The 26,838-nt window shown below is 43.2% G+C and overlaps 1 protein-coding gene across 4 annotated transcripts in view; it reads right to left on the bottom strand.

Annotated features, from left to right (window-relative positions):
- SLC12A7 (solute carrier family 12 member 7) overlaps nucleotides 1-26,838 on the bottom strand; it is a 283,500-nt gene that overhangs the window by 45,668 nt on the left and 210,994 nt on the right. For all 4 annotated transcript variants that reach the window (XM_030551652.1, XM_030551653.1, XM_030551655.1 and 1 more), the window contains exons 16-17: nucleotides 16,200-16,304; nucleotides 14,694-14,862 (exon numbers count right to left, since the gene is read on the bottom strand). In XM_030551652.1, the coding sequence (XP_030407512.1) occupies nucleotides 14,694-14,862; nucleotides 16,200-16,304 (274 nt within the window). The remainder of the gene's footprint in view (nucleotides 1-14,693; nucleotides 14,863-16,199; nucleotides 16,305-26,838) is intronic.

Raw genomic sequence — 26,838 nt, 5'->3', positions numbered from 1 at the left:
CTTAGAACTATAAGAAGTGTAAGCTAAGGAAGAATGCCATGATTAATTTATTCAGCAGTTACATGTTGGAAACACATTAAACAGGCATTCTAAGATCTGGGATCCACATTGGCTTCTAATAAGCTTTTGGGTGGAATTCAAGGAATCAGTTTTGATCAATCAAGCCCTAAATAGTTTTGGATTTAGTCACCTGAGAGATCACCTCTTCCCCCATGTCATACTGTCACAACTGAGATCAGCACAGGCACTTCAACAGGAGCCCACTTGATTAAATGACAGAAAGCCTGTTGGCAGGGTGTCCTCCATGAAGTTTCCTTAACTTTGGAATGCACTCCTGATCTTCATCTGGCATTGTCTAATTTGCTAGCTCATAAGTATGTTGCAAAGCTCACTCTTTTTCTTGTGTTTCATAAGACGGGATGGGCTGACGGCTGAATGAGTCAAGCACAGGGGTTCCCAAACTTCTTACTAAGGTGACCTTCCAACCGCATTTTGTCTTTTTTGGGGATCCATTATTACCCATCCCTGCCTCCTGCTCCACCCTTCCCAGCCCAAGCCCCCTGCTCGGCTATCCCAGCCCTCTTGTTATTGCTGTCCTATCCAGGCCCCTTCCCTATTGCAGTCCCAGCTGGCCCTTCTCTTTCCCCATGGCTGGGCTGCAATCAATCCCAGGTGGTTGATTAGAGTTACCAACCCTCCCAGCATGACCGGGAGTCTCCCAGAATCAGGCTTTATCTCCTGGAGGCTACTGAAGCCCATCTGGGAGATTTTAAGCTGCGAAAAGTCCAGTGGCACAGTGGGCCTAAGGCAGGCTCCCTGTCTGCCCTGGCTCTGCACACTCCCAGAAGCAGCGACATGTCCAGCAGAGGCTCCTAGAAGGAGACATGGCCACGGGGTCTCTGTGCGCTGCTCCCACCCCAAGAGCAGACTCCGCAGCTCCCATTGGCCAGGAATGGGGAACCGCAGCCAATGGGAGCTGTGGAGGCAGTGCCTGCAGGCAGAGGCAGTACAGAGAGCCACATGGCTGCCCCTGAACCTATGAGACACTACCAGACATACCACTACTTCCAGGAATCACCCAAGGTAAGCACCTCCTGGCCGGAGCCTGCACCCTAAATATCTTCCCGCACCACAACCCCCTGCCCCAGCCCTGAAACCCTTCCCACACCCAAACTCCTCCAAGATCCCACACCCTGAACCTCCTCCTACACCCCTACCCCTTGCCCCAGCCTGGTGAAAGTGAGTGAGGGTGTGGGGAGTGAGCAATGGAAGGATGGGGGCTGGAGAGAGCAGGGGTGGGGCCTCGGAGATGGGGTGGGCAGGTATGGGGCCTTGGGTAAGGGTGTTTGGGTTTGTGTGATTAGATAGTTGGGAACCCTGTGGCTGATTGTCCAGTTGCTGGTTCTGGCTACTTTCTCCACACTGCTCTTGCTGCCCAGGAGAAGTGAGAGTGCGATCTGGTTAGCAGAACTTGTGTGGGAGAAGGGGCTGGAGCCAGTAATTGGACATTCAGCAGCCTATCCTGCCCCACCCGTGCCCCAGAAGTGCTTCCTGTGTGCTGCTGCCTGTAGGAAGTGAGAGCATGGGCTTAGACCTTCATGGCACACAAAACCCATCTAGACCTTCCCACAACGCACCATTTGTACAATAATGGTCTAGTGAATATTTATTTGTATGTGTATTAGTTGTCCTTTACATTCCATCCTGTTGTGTATTTTAATTTATGGGATAGGTACTCAGAGCACAGGACAGATGCCTACAGAGAATACTTTTGTAAGTTTAACAAATACCGAGAATATTTTAGGAATGCAAGTTGAGCAAGTCTTCCCTAAAATTGTGATTTTTATATCTGGCTTCAAATTCTGCCAGGTTATGACAAAGCAATGACTTTTTAAAAGAAAACTTTGAGCTGTTTTATTGTAAGTAAATAATCAGACCAATGCTATGTGCTATGCCATACTTAAAGCTTCTGTTTTTCTGGGTTTATTCATCCTGTTTTGGGGAGAGTTATTTTTAGCAATTTTTGAATTTTATATAGATGTCAAAAATCGGGGGGTTAGGGCTATCTCTTTGTATATATTGTAATGAATAATGTATATTATACACAGTATAATATTACAGTATACAGTATCTATTAATGTAATTAATAATTTCTTTGTAATATTCCCTTCTGTGCAAAAGCACAGTCTACACAGACGAATTAATGCCAATACATTAATGTACTTTAATAATCACACTCCTGTATACTACTGCTCTGTAGACAAGCTGTACATCAATAGATATAATTAACCATTTCTGGACCTTTTTCAGTGTTTATTGGACATGTACAGATTTCATATTTTATCTATCTATATCAGGGGTATTTTATCAGTATTTATTGGTTACAATAAAAAAATCAGAAGACATATCAATACTTAATTTTTGTACAATTCTAGTAGTTTAACATTATCACATTGTGGATAATGACCAGGGTAGTGTTCCTCTCTTCTACCCTGTGCTCTTTACAGAGGTGCTAACCTACCAGGTTGAGAAACACTGTTCTGGATCATATTTTCTTTTAAAGATAAAAAAAAATAAAATGCATTACATTGAAACAATTCATTAAAACTACAGTCTTCATATTGATAAATCAATTCAGTTTCATATAGCTCTTATTAAGATATTTTAAAAGAAATTCATCTGTTTTTCTGGGTGGAAGCCTTCATTTAATAAGATTTATGAACCCCTAGAGTTTCTGAAATATGGCAGTAAGCTCAGTAACTGAATTTATTTTTGAATGACATTATTCCATTGTCATTCTATTATAGACCCCCAAGTAATCTCAGTTAAAAAAAAATCCAAAAAATCTTAACCAGCCCCTTGTTACAATTAATTTTGAAGATAAGCTCTTTGTACTTCTTCCATGAAAATTCAGGTTCAGCTACCAAATCACAAAACAAAATTATAAAATTAGATTAAGAAAAAATGAGAGGGGACAAAGAATAATGAAACCCGTAAGCCTACACAAAAAGAAATCCAATTACTGAGATAATTATCACCTCCTTTATCTGAAAATTAGATTTACTCCTTATTACTGAGACACAAATTAATCAGGTCAGTTCATCTAAAAGTGAACAGAAGGAAGTACCTGTATTTAGCTGAAGAATGTGCCAATACCTATTTGAATCTATAAATAGAATATGTTTTATAAATATTCAGACTGTCGTGCTCATTCAAAATAAATTGCTAAGGCTATGTCTACACTACAGATCTGACAGGCAGCTGTGCCTCTGTAAGGTCTCCTGTGTAGCTGCCCTATCCCAGCGAGAGAGCTCTCCTGCCAGCATAATCAAATCACACCCAAGAAGCAGCATTAGCTATGTCAGTGCGAGATGCTGTCCACACTGGCGTTTTTGTCAGTTAAACTTATGTTGATCAGGGAGGTGGTTTTTTCACACCCCTGACTGACAAAAGTTTTGCCAAAAAAAAGTGCTAGTGTGGCAAAAGCTAAGTTAACAATTGGTTGCAGCTTCAAAGAACTTCCAGTGTTGGGGAGCTTTCAGCTGGCAAGTAAACATTATTGGCTTCTATAGGACCAGCCCCAGCATACTGGGCATGCCTGCAATGAAAAGGGGTATGGCCAGAGCACTTCTGAGCCCCATCTAATCTCAATTGACAGTTGGTCCCTTCAGCCTTTAACTTTGATTTTTATTCAGAGGGAAAAAGTTAAAGGAGGAATCACACTGAAGGAGGTATATTGTCTTTGATACCATTTGCCATTAATTATTATTGCCCTGGAACCATGGAAGGTTCAGTGGCTTTGTTTCTGTTTCCACCAGATAAAGCAGTATTGAACAATTGCTCATCTGCTCCAACAACTCCCCCGTGCACTGTTCCATGGTGTTTTTTTTTATTCTGTCATCTCTCTTGTTCAATATGTACATGAGGCCCTTATGAGTGAATTGTGATACTCTAGGACAGGGCGGGCAAACTTTTTGGCCCAAGAACCACATCGGGGACTAGAAATTGTATGGTGGACTATGAATGCTCACAAAATTGGGTTTGGGGTGTGGGAAAGGGTGCGGGCTCTGGGGTGTGGCTGGGGATGAGGAGTTTGGGGTGCAGGAGGGTGTTCTGGGCTGGGATCAAGGGGGTTGGAGAGTGGGAGGGGGCCCAGGGCTGGGGCAGGGGGTTGAGGTGTGGGAAAAGGCTTAGCAGGTGCAGGCTTCAAGTGGTGCTTACCTCAAGTGGCTCCCAGAAACAGTGGCATGTCCCTTCTCCGGGTCCTATGCATAGGCATGGCCAGGCAGCTCTGCATGCTGCCCCATCCACAGGCACCGCTCCTCCAGCTCCCACTGGAGTGTGTAGGAGCCAGAGTGGGCCCCTGCCGCAGCTTCCAGGAGCAGCGTGGTGCAGCCCCGCCCCAGTGCTCCAGCTGGAGCGCCGGATCAGGACCATACCTCATGGTGCGACCCCAACCCAGTGCCCCCGCTGGAGCACCAGAGTAGGGCCGAACTGTGTGGTGTGACTTGTGGGCCAGCTTAAAACAGCTCGCGGGCCAGATCCAGCCCACGGGGCATAGTTTGCTCATCCTTGCTCTAGGATGTAAAACACACCCACAGCTCTATGCCTCAAATTCATTGGACCCAGCCATTGAAGTTGAATAATTTAATAATAATTCTAGCCAAAACTGGGACCAGGATGAGAATTAGCTAACAAACTCAACTTGGATAAAATTGAAATACAGTAGAACCTTAGTTACTACCTGACCAGTCAACCATACACTATTTGGAGCTGGAAGTATGCAATCAGGCAGCAGCAGAAACAAAAAGTAAATAAATACACCTCTACCCCAATACAACGCGACCCAATATAACACAAATTCGGATATAACTTGGTAAAGCGGTGCTCCAGGGGGTATGGTGGCCAGGGCTGCATGCTCCAGTGGATCAAAACAAGTTCGATATAACGCATTTTCACCTATAACACGGTAAGAATTTTTGGCTCTCGAGGACAGCGTTATAGCGAGGTAGAGGTGTAAACTGAATACAGTACAGTACAGTGTTAAATGTAAACAACTAAAAATAAAGGGAAAGTGTTAAAAAAAGATTTGACAAGGTAAGGAAACTGTTTCTGTACTTGTTTCATTTGAATTAAGATGGCTAAAAGCAGCATTTTTCTTCTGCTTCAAAGCTGTATTAATTCAATGTTCAGTTGTAAACTTTCGAAAGAACAACCACAACATTTTGTTCAGAGTTAGGAAGATTTCAGAGTTATGAACAACCTGCATTCCCAAGGTGTTCATAACGCTAACATTCCCAACTGGAAGAACTGGTAGAGATCAATTACAGTATATCAGTTAAAGGACAGAGTACCTGCTGTTTATTCAATTTTATAATCAGGGAATCACATAAAATCCTTGGTTGCTCATGGAAGTCCAGCTGGCATCCACTACCAAGAGTGCTTTTTCTGCTTGTACCTGGCAAGAAGGCTGCAACCTTTTCTTTCATATGGTGACCTCGTGGCAATTATTCATGCTTTCATTATTCAATTAGATTACTAATATGTTAAAATGGACCTACAAATAGGACTCTACATGAAGCTACAAATGAAAATCATAAGGAAACTTCAACCGAGTAAGCAGAAGGATCTCACACACAAGGAAGAATTGGTAGGGGAAGTAGAAGTGGGTGGCAACCTGGGCAGCAGTGACCCAGAGATGGTCAAGTTCAGGATACTGACAAAAGGAAGAAAGGAGAGCAGAAGAATACGGACTCTGGACTTCGGAAAAGCAGACTTTGACTCCCTCAGGGAACTGATGGGCAGGATCCCCTGGGAGGCTAATATGAGGGGGAAAGGAGTCCAGGCAATCTGACTGTATTTTGAAGAAGTCTTATTGAGAGAACAGGAACAAACCATCCCAAAGTGCAGAATGAATAGCAAATGTGGCAGGCGACCAGCTTGGGTAAACAGATAAATCTTAAGCTTAAAAGAAGTGGAAACTTTGACAGATGACTAGGGAGGAGTATAAAAATATTGCTTGAACATGCAGAAGTGTAATCAGGAAGGCCAAAGCATAACTGGAGTTGCAGCTAGCAAGGGATGTGAAGAATAACAAGAAGGGTTTCTACAGGTATGTTAGAAACAAGAAGAAGGGGGAAAGTGTCGGGCCCTTACTGAATGGCAGAGGCAACCTAGTGACAGATGATGTGGAAAAAGCTAAAGCACTTAATGCTTTTTTTTGCCTTGGTCTTCACAGACAAGGAGCTCCCAGATTGCTGCACTGGGCAGCAAAGTGTCGGGTGAGCAGCCCTCAGTGGTGAAAGAACAGGTTAAGGACTATTTAGGAAAGCTGGACACACACAAGTCCATGGGGCCAGATGCAATACATCTAAGGGTGCTGAGGGAGTTGGCTGATCTGATTGCAGAAAATTCATGGCAATTGGGGGAGGTCCTGGACAACTGAAAAAGGCAAATATAGTGCTCATCTTTAAAAAGGTAAGAAGGAAAATCCAGGGAACTACAGACCAGTCAACCTCACCTCAATCCCCAGAAAAATCACAGAGCAAGTCCTCAAGGAATCCATTTTGAAGCACTTGGGGGAGAGGAAGGTGATCAGGAACAGTTAACATGGATTCATTGAGGGCAAGTCATGCCTGACCAACCTGATTGCCTTCTATGATGAGATAACTGGCCCTGTGGATATGGGGAATGTGGTGGATATGATATACCTTGACTTTTGATACGGTCTCCCACAGTGTTCTTGCCAGCAAGTTAAAGAAGCATGAATTGGATGAATGAACTATAAGGTGGATAGAAAGCTGGCTATATTGAAGGGCTCAGTGGGTAGTGATCAATGGTTTTATGTCTAGGTGGCAGCTGGTATCAAGAGGAGTACCCCAGGGATCGGTCCTGGGACTGGTTTTGTTTAACATCTTCATGAATGATCTGGATGTGGGATGGATTGCACCCTCAGCAAGTTCGCAGATGACACTAAGTTGGGGGGAGAAGTAGATATGGTGGAGGGTAGGGATAGGGTCCAGAGTGATTAGACAAATTGGAGGATTGGGCCAAAAGAACCTGATGAGGTTCGACAAGGACAAGTGCAGAGACCTGCATTTAGGACGGAAGAATCCCATGCTCTGCTATGGGCTGGGGACCGACTGGCTAAGCAGCAATTCTTCAGAAAAGGACCTGGGGATTACAGTGGATGAGAAGCTGGATATGAGTCCGAAGTGTGCTCTTGTTGCCAAGAAAGCCAACCGCATATTGGGCGGTCTTAGTAGGAGCATTGCCAGCAGATCAAGGGAAGTGATTATTCCCCTCGATTCAGCATTGGTAAGGCCACATCCGGAGTATTGCATCCAGTTTTGGGCCCCCCACTACAGAAAGGATGTGAACTAATTGGAGAAAGTCCAGCCAAGGGCAACAAAAATTATCAGGGGGCTGAGGCACATGACTTATGAAGAGAGGCTGAGGGAACTGGGCTTATTTAGTCTGCAGAAGAGAGGAGTGAGGGGGGTTTTGATACCTGAAGGGGTTCCAAAGAGGATAGAGCTAGGTTGTTCTCAATGGTGGCAGATGACAGAACAAGGAGCAATGGTCTCAAGATGCAGTGGGGGAGGTCTAGTTTGGATATTAGGAAAAACTATTTCACTAGGAGGGTGGTAAAGCACTGGAATGGGTTACCTAGGGAGGTGATGGAATCTCCATTCTTAAAAACCTCTAAGGCCCAGCTTGACAAAGCCCTGGCTGGGATGATTCAGTTGGGGTTGGTCCTGCTTTGAGAAGGGGACTGGACTAGATGGCCTCATGAGGTCTCTTCCAACCCTAATCTTCTATGATTCTATGATCTGTAAAAACGTTCTTTTCAGAACACTTCATATCAAACCCTCTTCACAGTGGAATTTTCCCTGTCTCTATAACAACTGGAGGCAGCACAGATCTTTGCTGTGAGTCTGGATTTAGGACCACCTCTCAGCAAGAAAAATCCAAAAAGATAATTTCCCAAGCTATAAACTACATAAAAGTGAAAAAGTGCTATTCAGTTCAAACCATTTGCAGCTGAGCTCTGATATGACATTTTATTTATAGTGTTACTGTAGTCATGTTGGTCTGAGGACAACAGTAAGGCAAGGTGGGTGAATTAATATCTTTTATTGGACCAAATTCTCTTGGTGAAAGAGACAAGCTTTTGAGCTTACACAGAGCTCTTTGACATTCTGTTCTACCTTGTATTTAGCAGTGATACTCAGTACTTTTTCCAGACCTGAAAAACAGCTCTATGTAAGCTTGAAAGCTTGTCTCTTTCACACAGAAGTTGGCCCAATAAAATATAGTACCATACCCACTTTGTCTCTCTAATGAAATAGTATGACATTTTGGATAAATAATTTGAAATGGAAGAATGTGTTAACAAGCTAATAATTAGAAAAACTCTGGACATAATGCAGTCCTCCAAGGAAGGGGTAGATGGACATGGAATTTTCTGGAAAATTTGCAGGTTAGACAGAATTTTCCTTTCTGCATCCCCTTCATGATAGGTGATCTTCATAGTGTAGAAAATTGTAAATCATTTTAAAGGAGGGAAGGGGGTTCAATTTAATGACTTAAAAGTGAACAAGGACCTCATGGTTACTGGAACACTATGTTGAATGATACCCATCTACCAAAAACTCCATCTGCACAAGAGAGGATGTTGATTCTATACTGTTTTAAGAATATGTGGATGGAAAACCATGCAGTGATTCTAAGAAATGTATATAATAACAACAACATGCTTACACAGTGGAAGTCTGTAGTGCCAAACGTCCATAATCACACTGTACAGCTTTATTCCAGGTATCTAAGAGCACCACTAGATTATTACTGATCTGGTGCTGCCAGGTTAATTGTGGAGATGGCATGACCACCACCAGTCTGTTGACCAGGCAGTAACCCCTTCTGACTTCAAGTCTGATTTCAGTGCTCAGTGTATGTGGACTCTGCAGCTGATGCAGGCAATATGACCAAAAAGGGCCATCCAGCAGTGACCAGTGATTACTTCAATCCTCTCGAGGTGATTCTCAACAATCCATCTCTGTTACTAATAAAGTCAATCCCTCTTTACCAGTAGTCACTGTTGATAATGTATATGAAATGACTCCAGCCTCCTGATGTCTTGTTTAAGCAATGTCCACATTTCAGATCCCGTATAAAAGGATCAGAAGTATGCAGGTTTGAAAAATCCATACTTTTGTACATAGTTTCACCTCCTATCAGTTCCAGACCATAATCAGGTCTTTCATAACTGAGGCTGCTAAACCAATTCTCCTTAGGATGTCTGGCTGGCTGCACCTGTTTGATGACAGTTTACTGCCTAGAGAGATAAAGTCATCCATTACTTTTATGGTTTGTCTGGAAGTACAGATGTCTTGTATCGCAACTTTTGAGCCAACATTCTGGATTTTTTGTTTCTATCCAAGAAACCATTAGCTCAACGGCAGCTGCCTCATTTTGGAAGCTCTCTAGTGCATCTTTGAGATCATTTGTTTCCTTACCGAATAGGACTACATGAGCCACATAATCCAGGTCAGTAAAAGAAGTTTAATCAACAGTTATGCTGATATTTTTCTGAAATATATACAAGGAGACAATCTCCTGTGTGACAAAACAGGACTGGATTGATCAGGACACATACCTGCTTCACCTTGGATCTGGTGTGAAACCTTTCAAACCTATGGGTCCTACTCTGCAACTACGCCTGAGACATTCTGTATATCTTGAAATAGTCTCAGGAGAATGCTGTTGTCTTGTAGGGCCTTCTATAAGGAACCTTTATTGCCAGAACTGAAGGCTACTTTTAGGTCTATGTATGCTGCTGTGAAAGGCCAGTTAAATTCAAGATGGATCTCAGATAAAAGGAGAGCAACTATATCCATTGTACATCACCCAGCAGTGAAACACAATTTTTCTGGGAAATGAAGTTTCACAAGGAGAGTCTGGAGCCGGGTGAATAGGACATGTGTGAAGACTCATTCAGGAACAGAGAGCAAAGTTATTGGGCTATAACTACTACACTCCATGTGTAGGCCGTTCCCTTTATAGAGCAGGATAATGATCCCTATCTTCCATCTGCTGGTACCTTTCCTAGTAGCCCTAGGCCTAAAAAAGTTGGTGTAATGCTACAATTATGGGCTCTACAACGTGCCTGAGAAATTCAGGTGTTATAGGTCTGGCAGCATGCCCACTTCACAGTTTCTTTATGACAGAGAGAACCTCTTCCAATGTAGGTGCATCTACACAGTTTTTGGGGGTTAGGGCTTATATCTACTGCTAAACCATCCAGACCTGGACATGAAGTCTCTTTGGGATGGTAAAGTGCAGACTCAGAATATTCTTTCTGTCCCTGCAGTTCTTCTTGGGTTAAGAATGTTATACCACAGAATCATAGGGTTAGAAAGGACTTCAAGGGTCATCTAGTCTAGCCCTCTGCCAACAAGGATTTGTTACGTCTAAACCATCCACCTTTTTACCAGCACAGACCTGCACTAAGCCCAGTTTTGGATCAAAATGGCTGAATAGCTCTGAACGCAGATTGTAATGTATTAGCTCTTATTCCCTCTTCTGCCAAGTTCTCAAAATAAGCTTCACAATCCACTTTTGCTTTCACTTGTAAATTATCTTGCAAATGTTTACATTCAGTGTCATCATGCCTATGTCTGGCCTCAGATTTCTTTTGCAAAATTTGAAATGTCTCATTGGACAGCCGAGTATTGCTTGTAACATTTTGATTGGGGGATGGCATTTACAGCTTCTTGGATGACTGTGCTTATGGCCTGTGTCATCCAGGAGAGTGCCAAATGCATAGAATTTATTTTTCACTGTGACAGAGTACTTGTTAGCAAGCGCTGAGTTTTCACAGATGCATTATAGACTCATAGACTCATAGACTCTAGGACTGGAAGGGACCTCGAGAGGTCATCGAGTCCAGTCCCCTGCCCTCATGGCAGGACCAAATACTGTCTAGACCATCCCTAATAGACATTTATCTAACCTACTCTTAAATATCTCCAGAGACGGAGATTCCACAACTTCCCTAGGCAATCTATTCCAGTGTTTAACTACCCTAACAGTTAGGAACTTTTTCCTATTGTCCAACCTAAATCTCCCTTGCTGCAGTTTAAGCCCATTGCTTCTTGTTCTATCATTGGAGGCTAAGGTGAACAAGTTTTCTCCCTCCTCCTGATGACACCATTTTAGATACCTGAAAACTGCTATCATGTCCCCTCTCAGTCTTCTCTTTTCCAAACTAAACAAACCCAATTCCTTCAGCCTTCCTTCATAGGTCATGTTCTCAAGACCTTTAATCATTCTTGTTGCTCTTCTCTGGACCCTCTCCAATTTCTCCACATCTTTCTTGAAATGCGGTGCCCAGAACTGGACACAATACTCCAGTTGAGGCCTAACCAGCGCAGAGTAAAGCGGAAGAATGACTTCTCGTGTCTTGTTTACAACACACCTGTTAATGCATCCCAGAATCACATTTGCTTTTTTTGCAACAGTATCACACTGTTGACTCATATTAAGCTTGTGGTCCACTATGACCCCTAGATCTCTTTCTGCCATACTCCTTCCTAGACAGTCTCTTCCCATTCTGTATGTGTGAAACTGATTGTTCCTTCCTAAGTGGAGCACTTTGCATTTATCTTTATTGAACTTCATCCTGTTTACCTCAGACCATTTCTCCAACTTGTCCAGATCATTTTGAATTTTGACCCTGTCCTCCAGAGCAGTTGCAATCCCTCCCAGTTTGGTATCGTTCGCAAACTTAATAAGCGTACTTTCTATGCCAACATCTAAATCGTTGATGAAGATATTGAACAGAACCGGTCCCAAAACAGAACCCTGCGGAACCCCACTTGTTATACCTTTTCAGCAGGATTGGGAGCCATTAACAACTACTCTCTGAGTACGGTTATCCAGCCAGTCATGCACCCACCTTATAGTAGCCCCATCTAAATTGTACTTTCCTAGCTTATCTATAAGAATATCATGCGAGACTGTATCAAATGCCTTACTAAAGTCTAGGTATATCACATCCACCGCTTCTCCCTTATCCACAAGGCTCGTTATCCTATCAAAGGCATTGTGCCTTATGTTTCATAACAGGCATGCTCTTATGTTGAAATCAGGGAGTAATTGCCATTTTAGCAACAAGGAGATGATGGTCAGTATATACCAGGGCTTCTGCACCTCTGTATGCCCTTATTATACTATGATTCCAGACCAAGATATGGTCCAGCTTCTTCCTCATCCAGCCATTGTTAGACAGCCACGATCCCAAAGTGCCTGAACCAACTGCTGGTGATGATAATATTGTGAGAAGAGCAAAAGGAGAGTAATATTCTAGAGTTATCGTTTATAGTTGCAGAGCAAAATGGCCAAGAATAATTTTGAAGACATTTCTGCGGCAATTTGGTGAGATTTTCATATCTCTGAGTATAATAAGTTTGTCATGTGACAGACTGGATTGTGTCACTGCTGCTAGTTACTGATAGAACTCATATTCATTAACATCTGTAGTTTCCTCAGTGGGAGTGTAAGCTACAGTGATGGACAGCAGCCCATGGTGGTGCCTCAACCTGGCATATAGCAGTCAATCAGAAACGGGCTGCTACCTGTATAATATCTCTCCCTGAAAAATCACTGCTTCTTTCAGAATCAATGGTAATGGGAGAAGTTGTACCTCAGGGTTTGAATATCCCTGCTGTATTGTGCTTTAATTCCCTTGATGGCAGGGGTGGCAGAGCCTTCCCAAAAGTGGCAGGGCCAGGGTCTCCTGCCCCTCCGAGGCTTGCTCCTGCTCTTTCCCTGAGGCCCTGCCCCTTCCCCAATGCCCCTCCTCTTCCCCAGGAGGCCCCACCCCTGGCCAAGCCGGAAGCCAAAGCGGGGCTAGGGAGTCTTGCCCCGCCCCTCTTGGGGTTGGGGTCGTTCGAAAACAGCCCCCTGTCCATGTCCCTGCCCCCTGGACCCCTTGCCCAGGGCAGGCAGAGGGACCCAGGCTCCCCTCAGCTGCCTGTGCAGCTCTTACCCTGGCCTGGCTCCGGCCAAGGGGTGGGGTCTGGAGCTGCAGCCCGGCCATAGTAAGAGCCACACAGGCAGCTGTGGGGAGCCAGTGTGAGTATTCCACCTGCTTTGGGTGGAGGCTGCTCTCGGCCCCCTTGCACTGCTGGCAGATGGATGGTTCACTCCAGCTCCCCACAACTGCCTGTGTGCTTCTTACTATGGCCAGGCTGCAGCTCCAAGGCCCCACGCCTCGGCTGGAGCTGGGTTAGAGTAAGAGCCATGCAGTCAGCTGTGGAGAGCTAATGCAGACCACAACTGCTCAGGCTCCCCAGCTCGGCTCCACCACCTACTGGTCTGGCAGGGGGGCAGGAGCTTGGGGGAGAAGAAGACGGGAAAGGGGTGGGGTCTCGTGGTGAAAAGTGCCAGGGCCATGGCCCCCGGACCTCCCTGTTCCGGTGCCCCTGCTTGATGAATCTGTTCACAGCCAACTTATATTCTTCTATTTCCTTAGGTTTCACAACCAGAATGACAATATCACTTCCTATTACATGAGGAAGATTATAATGAGCTATGGAATGAAGACCCAGTCACTTCAAAGGTCTACCAGATTTGTCAGATTTCTTCATTTTGTAAAACAGCATTTTAAAAACTGTTATATAAAGAGTTTGATATCCACTGTATATTTTACCCAAGTAAAATATTAGGCTTGTTCCATGGCCAAATACAATGCATACATATTTTCCTAGAGCAATATTTGAATGTTATAGTAAAAGGTAATCTGACTTACAACTCTCCTATAGTGGTTGATGCTAAACAGTGTGATAGCAGCTCACCACGATACTTCATGCAGGAATAGGAAAGTAGTCATTGTGATAAGGTTAGTATCACACTAAGATACAGGGCTTGTCTGCACAGTAAGTTAGTGTTCACCAGCTAGGGTGTATAGTTTGGCATGCACCAGCATGTCTCTCGCTAATGGCTGCATAGACCTGCAGGTGCATTCTAGAAGTTCCCTTCTGTGCACTCATGTAGAACTGTATAAAACAGGACGACATCAGTGTGCAATAGGCACCAGTAGTGTCATCACAGCCAGTTAGTGAGACACTGGTTGATGCGCACTACAATTTACATCCTACCTGGTGCACACCTGTGGTCTGACAAGCTCATGAAACCATCTTCAAAATCTTTTAAATTGCTTTTTTAATTAAACATTAGCATGGAATTCTCTAGGCATTCCCTATGCTAAAGCAGAGGCACTACTGCAATAACATTATCCAGTTTTCAAAGGTGACCACTGTAAATATATACACTTTTTAGGGTCAACCACTATATATGAACCACTATGTGAATGTGTTTTACTACTCCATATGGGACAATGCTGAGCCCTCCTGATCCTACTTTGGATTTATCCTAAGAAAACTAGCAGAATAATATCTAGATATAACAATATCCTTCAAATTTTATAAATCATTTTCATAACTTGATGCCAATCACTAAGCTCATTTTAGTATATAAAAGTACTAAATATTTTGAGTCAAAACTTAAAATACTTTACAGTAGCCCATATTGATGCAAAATGTTAATTCTTCAGAAAATCCTGGCACCACTTCATTGAAACTTGATTCTAAACAGAACCTGTAAGTATTTGCAAGTTGTTTTTTGCATACCTCTTCAGCTTTTTGAGCTTCTATGTATTTGTCCAAGTAGATTCCCTGTAGTACAGAGCCCACAATAGTCAGTCCTTTACCAGCCTTCAACTGAGAGGTGAAAGAAAGCAATCTAGGGTGTTTAACCATCTGTTCCGAGTCCAAATTCAACAAAACCAAGACTTGAGGTCTGCAGTATTTTAAAAAAGAGTGTCAGAAAGACAACTGGAAAATTAAAATTATAGCAGATTCATTAATAACCAGATGATCTAGTGTTCAACTGCAAACAAGATAAAGTATCAAGCAAAGAAGCCCAGACAAATTTTGGTCATCATACGTTGTCAGAGAACTGATAATGTAGAATATCTACAGAGATATATAGCACTCTCTGCTGACCTTCTGTTGTAGCTTTATTCTCAAAAATGGCAGATTGTTAATTATTCAGCAATCTTCTTGTTTCAGAGTGAAAACTGCTTACTTAATTGACAAAATTATTTTTCTGATGTTTGTCAGTGCTACAAATCCAAAATAGCTATGAGAGAATATAGTGTTCTACTTCCTTCTTCAATATCAGCATAATTGTTAATTAAATTCTAACGGCAAGATCAAATTCTACCTTCAATTACACCAGTACAACATCAGAACATATCACGAAGTTCCCAGGAATATTGCACTCAGAAGGTTAATATTCTAACATTAAAAACTGTCCAATTAATGTGAAATAATCAGGGCTTTTATCCCACTTGTCATTTCCAGTGTCTAATTATCAAGAAGTGCCATATAATAAAAATAATAAAATATGGATTTTAGAAATGGCCATTAACATTAAGAAAAATAAAACCTGATGTTAAATAAGTGTAGAGGAGCCACTTATAATCAACTTGGATTTAGTTGAAACTTTATTAAGTAAAATAAACTAATAAATTACTATAAATAACTGTGTGACAGAGTACAGGAGGCAAACAAGTACCCAGCCATGTCATCACTTAAACACCAATTAGTTCCCCTGGAGAAGACTGATTGGGGAATCTGCAGCTAATAGGCTGACCAGTCGAGGTGGGTGGGGAGGGTGATGAACCACTTAGCTGTCAGATGAGGCTATAAAAGAAGATACAGGAAGGAAGTGAGAGAGAAAGAATTCGGTTAGTTGAGCACAGTATGCTCTGAGATCCCAAGGGAGAGAGATTTCTGTTCCTCTCTGGCTCTGAGGGAAAGGCAAGAAACTACTCTACGGATTTGGCTGCACAAGATTGTATGGGGGTTGGTGGCAGGAATATAAACAAAATAATGTGAAGGTGCCACTCACTGGAGTCATACATTTCTAGGCATAAGAGGGCGGGAACAGAGCATGGCCTGTTACACACTGCAACTTTGGCTATTAGTTTAGTTGTTTTAAAAACATAATATCTCTCTATGAATCCTACTCTAGTTTTAAGATTACTGAAATCTATAGTGGTTCATTATCAGCAATATTCCTACTTCTAAAAGTATTTATATTTAAAGTAGGGGGACTTCATGGATTCTTACCTCCAGTTTTTCGTGTGAGGAGCACCATGTTCAACCCGAAGTAAAGCATAGCGAGCTGCATTCAAAGATAACCCCCTGATTCCGTCACCCCACTCTTTTTCGGCTCTTCAAGGTTTAGGAAAAGGGATTGCATTAACAGAGTACCTTTTCTAATGCAATATAAAACAGTATCTTTATAATGAAATGACTTGTTTAGCTGACAGAACACATCCTAAAAAGACATCCTACAGTGTAACACACCTCAGTAAATCACAATTCACCTCATAACATTGGTCCTGTTACTCCCATAACCTAAGGATTTAACAAACTAAATCCAATAATATTTTAGACAGGATAATTAAATCAAAATGTTAGCTGTTTGAGCACTGGCAAAAGACTTAAAAAAACATTCCTCTCAAAGAATGGGAAATGGAGCCTTTGCTCCCCCATATAAATAATGAAGAGGATAGGTCACTGATAATACATCTACACAGCACTTGGCAGCAAGCCTCCCACTCTGGATTGACAGAGTCGTGCTTGCACTATCACACTAAAAATAGTTGTGTAAATGCTGCAGCTTGGGGTAGAGCTCAGGGTCTAAAACATAGAGAAGGGGGAGGGACTTCAGATCCCAAGCTCCAGCCCAAGATGCAACTTCAAAACACTGCCTGCAGAGATATTTTTAGTGTGGTAGTGTGAGCCCCATGAGCCTGAGTCTGTTGACCCAAGCTGGGAGGCTCAATTCCATGCACTATGTCAACATACCCTGATACAGAGCAATCTGGATCACTTCATAGGCTAGGCCCAAGTAAACAATATGTTTTTTAATATGGCTAAATGTAATACGTCTAGGAACAAAGAATGTAGACCATAGTTACGTGATGGGGGACTCTATTCTGGGAAGCAGTGACTCAGAAAAAAAATTGCATGAACTCCCTGTGGCCAAAAGGGCTAATGCAAACTTTGGATGCATAAACAGGGGAATCTCAAGTAGAGATAGAGAGGTTATTTTACCTCTGTATTTGTCATTGGTGCAATCACTGCTTCATTTAAAATTAAATTAAAATGCAGAGCCCCCCAGACTGGTGGCCAGGATCCGGGCAGTGTGAGTGCCACTGAAAATCAGCTTGCGTGCCGCCTTTGGCACATGTGCCATAGATTGCCTACCCCTGGTCTATAAATATCTACACAGGGAACAAATATTTAATAATGGTCTCTGAAATCTAGCAGAGAATTATACAATGTGATCCACTGGTTGAAATTTGAAGCTAGACAAATGTAGACTGGAAATAAGGCACACATTTTTAATATCGAGAGTAAGTACATAATGGAACAATTTATCAAAGGTTGCAGCGGATACTCCATCACTGACAATTTTTAAATCAAGATTGAATGTTTTTCTAAAAGATATGCTGTACAAATAATTTTGGGAAACTTCTATGGCTTGTGTGATACAGGAGATCAGACGATGATCATATTGGTTCCTTGTGGCTTTAGAATCCATTGATCTATGAATGTGAGACTTGATTGGTTAAAGAACTCAATATACAATCTGATGAGATATCTTTTTTGCAAGGATTTTCCTTAACAAAAGGAATGAATAGGAACCAAAAAACTCTCTTAATCAAAACTGTTATTGATGTTTCTGGAGACTAACCTCTGAATAACCTCATTACCTGGTGCCTATAACCTGTGGGAAGCTTTGAGCTCCACTGATTATTGAAATGCTATGATCACTTTATGATAATTCATCCTCCTCCGTTCTCATTCATTCTATACCTCTCCTATCTACTGCTATATCAGAACTGTGAGAACCAGAAATAGGGTGACCAGATGTCCCAATATTATTGGGACCTCCTGATATTAAGGGCTTTGTCTTATATTTGCAACTGTACCCCCCCCCCCGCCTCCGAAAAAAGTGTCCAGATTTTTCATTTTTGCTATCTGGTCACCCTAGCCAGAAATTACTTTGGCCCCAATTGTGAGGAATTCTTTGCTGAATTTGAGCTATGTTGTGAATTTTTCTGCTGTAGGGAATTTGTTTTAGTATATAAAACTGTTCCTTGTTTTCTTATTTTGGCATCAGTAAGCTCCAGATATTTTTATTCTTCTCAGAGTACTATGACTGCTTTTTAAGAGGGTTAAAGATAAATAATATGACAGACACAGTGCATCGGTGGTCTACCATAGAGCTGGCCAAAACACAGGATTTCCAGTTTGCAGGAAATTTTTCATTTTATGAAATTTAATTTTGTTCCAAATCAGAACAAAATCATGCTGATTTTATTTAAACTTTTTCAAGAACCAGAAATACCTCCCCCCCAGATTTTCATTTTAGCAACACCAACACAAGGTGTTTATGAAACAAAATCTGAGCCCTAACCCTGACAGCTGCTAATTGAAATTAATGTTCTCGTTGGCTTCATCACTGCTATTAGCATTTGGAAGCTGCTGTGGCTCCCAGAGTCTGTGGCTCTGGAGCAGCCCTATCATGCAGATTTCTCTTGTCTGGGAACCCAGGACTTCCTGACACTTCGGTCAACTACTGGGAATCTAGAAGCCCTGGAGGTATGTCTCTGGCCCACGGTAGTCCATATGGCAGCATTGCCCTGGAGCAGGGCTGCCCGGGGGGGGAGGGGGCAAGAGGGGCAATTTGCACCAGGCCCCCATGAGAGTTTTTCGGGGCCCCTAGAGCGGGGTCCTTCACTCGCTCCAGGGGGGCTGGAAAACTCCTGCAGGGCCCAGGCCCCTGGAGCTTCTTTCGCTCCCGGTCTTTGCCGGTGGGGGGTCCTTCCGCTCTGAGGCGGAAGGACTCCCCACCGGCGAATTACCACCAAAGTGGGATACGGCGCCAAAGTGAAGCCGGTTCTTCGGCGGTGCTTCGACAGTGATTCGGCGGTGGGGGGCCCTTCTGTTCTGGGACCTGCCACCGAAGTGCCCTGAAGACCGGCGGCGGGGGCCCCCCGCCACCGAAATACCGCTGAAGACCCGGCTGCACTTCGGCGGTGGGTCCTGCTTTGGCGGCAATTCAGTGGCGGGGGGCTCCCGCCGCAGGTCTTCGGGGCACTTCGGCGGCAGGTCCCAGAATGGAAGGGCCCCCTGCCGCCAAATTACCGCCAAAGTGGGGGTCTCCCGATACCGAAGACCACAGGCCCCCAGAATCCTCTAGGCAGCTCTGCCCTGGAGCTGCAGACTCTGGGAGCTCATTCCAAAACCTCCAGGCTTCCAGCTCCCTGTTGCAAAGCCAGGGCACCCAGGCTCATTTAATGGAGCCTTGACATCCTAGCATGGCTGTCTTCCCTGAAGCCACATGTCCTGGAAAACCCAGAGTCCTTAGCAACCAGCAAGCTGGCAAGCAGGGTTCCATCATAGTTCCACCTTTGATCCACTGAAAATCTTTCAGTGGAGATATTTTGTGACACATCTGAGGTTTGACAAACAGGCATTTTGTTAGAAAATTTCCAACCTGAAGAAGAGCTCTGTGGAAGCTCAAAACCTTGTCTCTTTCACCAACAGAAGTTGGTTCAATCAAAGATATTACCTCACGCATTATTATTATCTCTCCAAACAGCTCTAGTCTGTTACACGTCTAAGGGTTCGTCTACACAGCATGGACTAGCCTCGTTAGGGATAGCTAGGTTGAATCAAACTCACACAGGAAACAATCACAGTGAAGTCAGTGCAGCATGCGCTTCAGTCTGAGTACAGCCAGGTACAGACACTGGATGCATGCTCAGCTTGCTATCCTATTCTGAAGCCTGCACTGTGCTAAATTCACTGCTGTTGTTACCTGCATTAGCTGGATTGCCCTGTAGGCATCTCAGTAACTCTCTTTTCAATGTGGCAACTCCAATGACAAAGCTATTTCACCGGTTCCACCAGTTTTCTCTTTCATAACTAGTATATTTGTATTCCTACCTTGAAGTGTTAGTTTCAGTGCATTCATTTTGTCAAATATGTCCACCAGGTATGTTAATGTTGTCAAGGGCATGTTACACATGGGATCTGCAAGATCAGTTCTTCCAAGGAGGAGATTTTTCTGATTCTGTCACTCAATTCAAATACACATTTTAACACTTTCCAGGTGACAACCATCTGACTTCACTGTGAAATAGAAGCTGAGTGTGGGCAGACTCCACAGCTTTGCACAGCATACTAAAGTAGCATAAAGCACTACCAGGGATTTTATAAAATAACTTTTTTGTGCTGCCGCCCCACTGTTCTTTCCAGTTGTGGTTGCTGCTCCATTGTTGCACAGCCTCACACACATAGCCTAGTTAAAACCTTCATCCACCATGAATTTATCAAGGATCTTGAATATTTCCTCAGCAGTTGCTTGGACTGGGATTTCTTTGCAAAATAAAAATTCTTCAAATACGGTTCCTGCTTTGACATATCTCACATAACATGAAGCTGTGCTATGTTGACTATGTCTGTGGATTCATCAAATTGCAGTGCAAAATATTTGCACTTCTTAACTTGTTCTATTAGCTGGTCTTGGATTATTTCTGAAAGGTCATCACTGCCTAAGTAGATAGTATTATTTGACATAGGAATGATTTTCAGCACCATGGCTACTTGTTCCCCAATCATAATTCTACACATAGAATCACAGAATATCAGCAATATGAAGAGGAGTACTTGTGGCACCTTAGAGACTAATACATTTATTTGAGCGTAAGCTTTCGTGGGCTACAGCCCACTTCTTCGGATGCATAGAATGGAACATATATTGAGGAGATATATATACACATACAGAGAGCATGAAAAAATGGGAGTTGTCTTACCAACTCTGAGAGGCCAATTAAGTAAGAAAAAAAACTTTTGAAGTGATAATCAAGATAGCCCAGTACAGACAGTTTGATAAGAAGTGTGAGAATACTTGCAAGGGGAGATAGATTCAATGTTTGTAATGGCTCAGCATTTCCAGTCCCTATTCAAACCTAAGTTGATTGTATCTAGTTTGCATATCAATTCCAGCTCAGCAGTTTCTCACTGGAGTCTGTTTTTGAAGCTTTTTCGTTGCAAAATTGCCACCCACAGATCTGTCACTGAATGACCACACAGGTTAAATTGTTCTCCTACTGGTTTTTGAGTGTTATGATTCCTGATGTGAGATCTGTGTCCATTCATTTTTTTGCGTAGACTGTCTGGTTTGGCCAATATACATGGCAGAGGGGCATTGCTGGCACATGATGGCATATATCACATTGGTAGATGTGCAGGTGAATGAGCCTCTGATGGTGTAGCTGATGTGATTAGGTCCTATGATGATGTCACTTGAATAGATATGTGGACAGAGTTGTCATCGCGCTTTGTTGCAAGGATAGGTTCCTGGGTTAGTGTTTTTCTTCAGTGATGTTTGGTTGCTGGTGAGTATTTGCTTCAGGTTGCGGGGGGGGGGGGGGGGGGGGGGGGGTTTGAGGCTGGTTTACCAAGCAATTCAAATCACCCTGAAACAGTGAATTCATTGTTTACAAGTCATATGATCTTTGTATCATATGCAGACTTTATCCATGATGATTTTATGTTATCCTCCAGGTCATTGATATAATGTGTTAAATAGCATAGGGCCAAGAATCAGTCCTTGAGGCATTTCACTAGAAACATATCTACTTAATGATTATTTCCTGTTTACAATTACATGTTGAGAACTGTCAGTTAGCCAGTTTTTAATCAATTTAATGGGTGCCATGTTAATATTAAGGGTAAGGGAGTAGAGGAAGAACAGGGAAAAGAGGGAAGACTGCCCTCACAGCCCAAAGTCTGAGGCCTGGAGAGCTCAGAGCAGCTATTTACAGAGGCAGCAAAAAAATTGTGATGCACTTGCTGATCAGATGTAACAGAGAACGAGGAAGAAGGTCTGGAACCAAAAACTGAACATGGTCTTGGTGACTCCATCAGTCATGACTTCTAGACTACAGGATTCTCTATGCATAAGAATGCACACTTTTGATTAATTTTGTTCACAGACTGACTGGATATCAGAGTTACTCCACTAATAACCAGATTTTGAGTAGCACAAAATATTTTCCAGGTATCACAAAATCCACATGTGATCATGAATGTTATGTTCATCTCATTATTTCAAAAACTTAGATTAATGGAAAACAATTTACAAGCTTCTTTGTCTTCGTGGCGCCTAGTCACAGGTAAGAATCATTTGTATATTTTTTGTTTGACCAAATGGCATACTTTATTGAAGATCAACAAGAAAAAGAATAGAAAAAATAATGATTTTTCATCTAATGATTTGGAAATTGATTTAATAATTAACAGATAACAGTATGAAAGAACATTTAAAGAATATGTAATGAGCCTTTGTAATTGATGGTCTCTTGCTACTCATGAATGTTTAATTTACAGAGTTACATATTTCCTTTTTTGGATTCTCTCTCTTTATACATTTAGAAGACTTTATATTAACACAGTCATGTCTGGGCTCATTAGTGAACATAAAGAACTCATTTACTCTATAATAACTAGTTCTTTGAGATGTTGTAGTTAATATGGAGTCCACTGTAGGTGTGCATATACCCTAGGCATGCAAGCTTGAAATACTTTACCTAGCAGTGTCCAATGCAACCATGCATACACGCTGTATCTGCTTGTGCTTCCATGCAAGGGCACAAAGGGTGGAGTGGCCCCAACTTTCTCTCAGTTCTCTCACCTTAAAGCCCATGCAGCTGAGGACTCCAACAGTAGTTTGGATGGCAGGTCATGGGATCCGCACAGATTATAGCAGCTCAAAGAACCGACTATAAATGTTAGGGTAAGTAAGTGTTCTTTCTTCTTCATATATAGCTATGTGTACATGTAAGCCTGCAGGACTCACCCCTGCAGCACCTCCTGTTCGTCATTGTTGCGGGGTGGACCCCCACTCCTGCCCTGAAGGGTTAAAAGCAGCCCTGGGAGGGGGTTGTGGCTGGAGAAAGCAGCTTTTGGGCTGGGCTGATTGGAGGAAGTGGCTGCAGTTGGGGCCATGCCCCAAACAGATTCAGTTGGCCCTATAAAGGCAGAGAAGCGAGGAGCAGACAGAGAGTCTCCCTCCACCCACAGAGGGAGAAAGGCCTGGCTGCAGGGAGCTAAGTACCTGAGTGGAGCAGGGCTCGGGACAGGCTGAGGAGCTCCAGCCTGGAAAGCCCCAGCTGTGGCCTAGCATTGGGCTAAAAGGTACTAGGGGTTGCAGGGGGCAGCCCGGGGTAGGCCAAGGCAGCAGATCCAAACCCAGCCTTGCCAGTGATGAGTAGGCTGATACTGCAGTCTGCCTCAGGGTGTGGGGCTAGACAATGATGGACAGTAGCCTGATACTGAGGTGAGGTGGGAATAGTGGGTGGGGGTTCCCTGGGAAAGGGAGACCCTAAGACTGAGGGGTTACTGCCAGGGGGCAGCATCCCAGGTAGAAGGGCACCGGGTCCAGGGAGGGACATGGGGCCAGAAGACAGGTGGATCACCGGCCTGCAGAGGGCGCTCTGGAGCTGGAATGAGCTAATTCCTGGAACAGACCAGCAGGAGGCGCTGCAGGGGTGAGTCTGCTCCTCTACAATTGTCCTTGGGAATTAGCTCATCCAGCCTCCAGAGAGCCCTCTGCAGGCTGGTGTCCCACTACCGCTGGGCCCCCATGTCCTTCCCAGGACCCTTTTATCTGGGGTGCAGCCCCCTGGCCTTACACCCCTCAGTCTCATGGTGGCCCCTTCCTGGGGAACCCCCACTCACTATCCCCATTGCATCTCAGTCTTGGCTATTGCCCAGTCTCTATCTAGCCCCTGTCCACTGGGGCAGACTGCAGTATAAGCCACTCATCACAGGCAAACGGGTTTGGACCTGCTGCCTCTGGCTACCCATGGGTTGCCCCTCCAACCCAGTACCTAATAGGTCTTACCAGGCCTGCGGCTTTCCTAGGCTGGAGCTCCCAGCTCCTCTGGCCCTTCCCCCGCCCTGCTCCAGTCCAATCCAGGTTCCTTACTTAGCACCTTGCAGCCAGACCTTTCTCTCTTCAAACACAAAGAGAGATTGTGTGTCTGCCCCTGGCTTCTCTGCCTTTATAGGGCCAGCTGAGGCCTGATTGGGGCATAGCCCAGCTGTGGCTGCTTCCCCAATCAGCCTACTAGCTGCTTTCCCTGCCACAACCCTCTCCCAGGGCTGTTTTAAGCCCTTCAGGGCAGGACCAAAGTAAGCACTACCCTACACTACAATTAGGGCTGGGAGCAAGATACCAAACTCAGATAGACACACCCAAATTAGTTCTGCTGGCTGGAACAGAGCTAGCATGGGTATGTCTATGCAACCTGGGAATCACACTCCTAGCTCCAAGTGTATATGCACTCTTAGTATTAATGTGGATCCCAGTATAGATGCCTAGTAAGCAGTATCCCTCCAGGATGGTGGGAATGAGGACAATCAGCTGCATCAGTTGAACAAAAAAAAGGAGTACATCTCTTCCAAACTTTGTCTGACCTGGCTACTAAGTCCAGCGTATACCACTTGACAAACATGAGCAGGACCTTTGCAAATTTAGGATATTATGTTACGAAAATATGCTGTGGATGTCATCTGAGCTCTGGTGAATTTAGCTGTAAGAGCCAGCAGGAAGGGTATAGCAGCATCTGGTAGCAAAAGGAGAGATGTTTTATCCATTCTGAAAGTTTCTGGGATGAGTTCACTTGACATTTGGATTGGCCAGCTACAGCAGGTAACAGGATCAAATCTTTCAGATAATCTTCACATCTATCAGCATAGTATGGAAGGGACCTAGACATGTCCAAAGTGTGGAGTTTCTTCTCCCCTTGCATAGAGTGTGGTCTTGGAAAGTACATAGGTAAGTTGATGGATTGATTTAAGTGGAACTCTGATACCATCTTTGGGAGGAATTTTGTATGAGGTCTCAGGACCACTTATCTCTGTGAAATAAGATGTATGGAGGATCTGCCACAAGTGTTTGCAGCCCCCTTATTCTTCTGGGCAAAGTGACAGCCACCAAGAATACTGTTTTAAAAGGAAGATGGTGGATGGAGCTTTTTGCAAGAGGCTCAAAAGGGGGATCCATGAGTCTTAAAATAGTTCCTGGTACTTTGCCTGTCCCTCTGATAATTTGTATAGTTTTATGAATTGCATTTTATTTTATTTTTCTGTAAATTTCCTTCTTACTGATCAGTGGTGCAATATCCACATAATCAGCAAGAATAACCGACAGACTATGGAGCAACACTGTGAAACTCTCAAAAGACAAGTGCTGTCATATACACAAAGTAAACTAAAAAAACAGTGAAACATTTACTTTAGTTTCTGTCAGCTATCATAAGTATAGGTACTACGATTTAAAATAATAGATATAAAATTTTGGTTAGAAGTGTGATTTTTACCCTGGCATCTCTTTTAGGTGATAAAAATGGAGAATGCCATGATCCCAGCGAATGTTTTCAACTTGCAAGTATCCATCTGACCCCATGTGGTTCCTTATTAAAAGTGAATGATTGGAGTGCATCTATATCTAGAAAATATATCATGGTGCAGTGCAATTGCAAGGTTTTATTGGTAATTAATTTGGGATGCCCAACTCATGAGTTATGAGGTTATACCAGAGGAGCTGGGAAAATAAACAATCATGGAATCAACAATTTCACTTCTATATCACTTGCTTTTTATTGTATTCCACATCCCATCCCTCATTTATATGTGAGTAGTCCCATTGAACTAAATGTAACTATTTGTGTGTGTTACATTGCATAAGGCTTGGAGTCTTAGATTGTAATATTCTGGCCTGTGCTCCAGCTCCATTCCATAGCATTGGGCCACCCTTTCCATATATCAAGGAAGAGAGACAACACGGCTGGAGTACAACAATCACTCACTGTGGAATGGCTCCTTCTGAGCCATTGCAGGCAGGTACAGTTTAGATTCTAGAGTAACTCTGGCAGTTTAGAGTATTGTTTCCCATCCCCCACCTCTCCCACTTAGCTGCAACAAGTGGAACTCTGAAGCAGACATGGATTGGCCTTTGATCATTCATTGGCCTATGTAGCACGTTGCACACATTTGACTTTTTATCACAGGCACCAACTTTTTTCTGCACCTGTGGGTGCTCGTGCCTCTGGCCCTGCCCCCCTCAACTCCACCCCTGCCCCAAAATCCCCACCCTATCTCCACCTCTCCCTTCCCCTAGTGGACCCCTAGCCAAGGGATCTAATACTGATAGTATATATCTATAAATCTTCAAAACATTTAATCATCTTATTATAGCAATCCCTCTGGATCTGTTTATTGGTCATAAATGAGATTCTTGTTTTGTTTTTTTAAAAGGGAAAATTTCAACACAAAACTTTTGTTAAAATAGAGTTAAGGTTGAGAGTGCACATTTATAATTTAGGGTAAAAAATTACAGGGCTCTTATAATTATTCCTGAAACAAGCTTTATAAATTCAATTAAGATTTAATTTAAAAGAAAACCAAACATGTTAAGGGATAGAGATGCACAGTTAAGGAACCTAAGTTAACAAAATGATAGCTTTGCCTTGCACATTTACCAGGAGGAAACCAAAATATGAAAAAAATCATATGGGTCTTTAATTGTCAGTTTATCTGACACCACAAATACCAAAAATCATCATCATAGTTACATGGTTATTTCAAGATGTTACTACAATTTAGATCTGGCAAAACT

This window comes from Gopherus evgoodei, chromosome 2 (genome assembly GCF_007399415.2).
Source record: "Gopherus evgoodei ecotype Sinaloan lineage chromosome 2, rGopEvg1_v1.p, whole genome shotgun sequence".
Classification (NCBI taxonomy): domain Eukaryota; kingdom Metazoa; phylum Chordata; order Testudines; family Testudinidae; genus Gopherus; species Gopherus evgoodei.
Note: the sequence above shows the minus strand (reverse complement) of the source record. Positions and strands in the feature narration are given on the sequence as shown.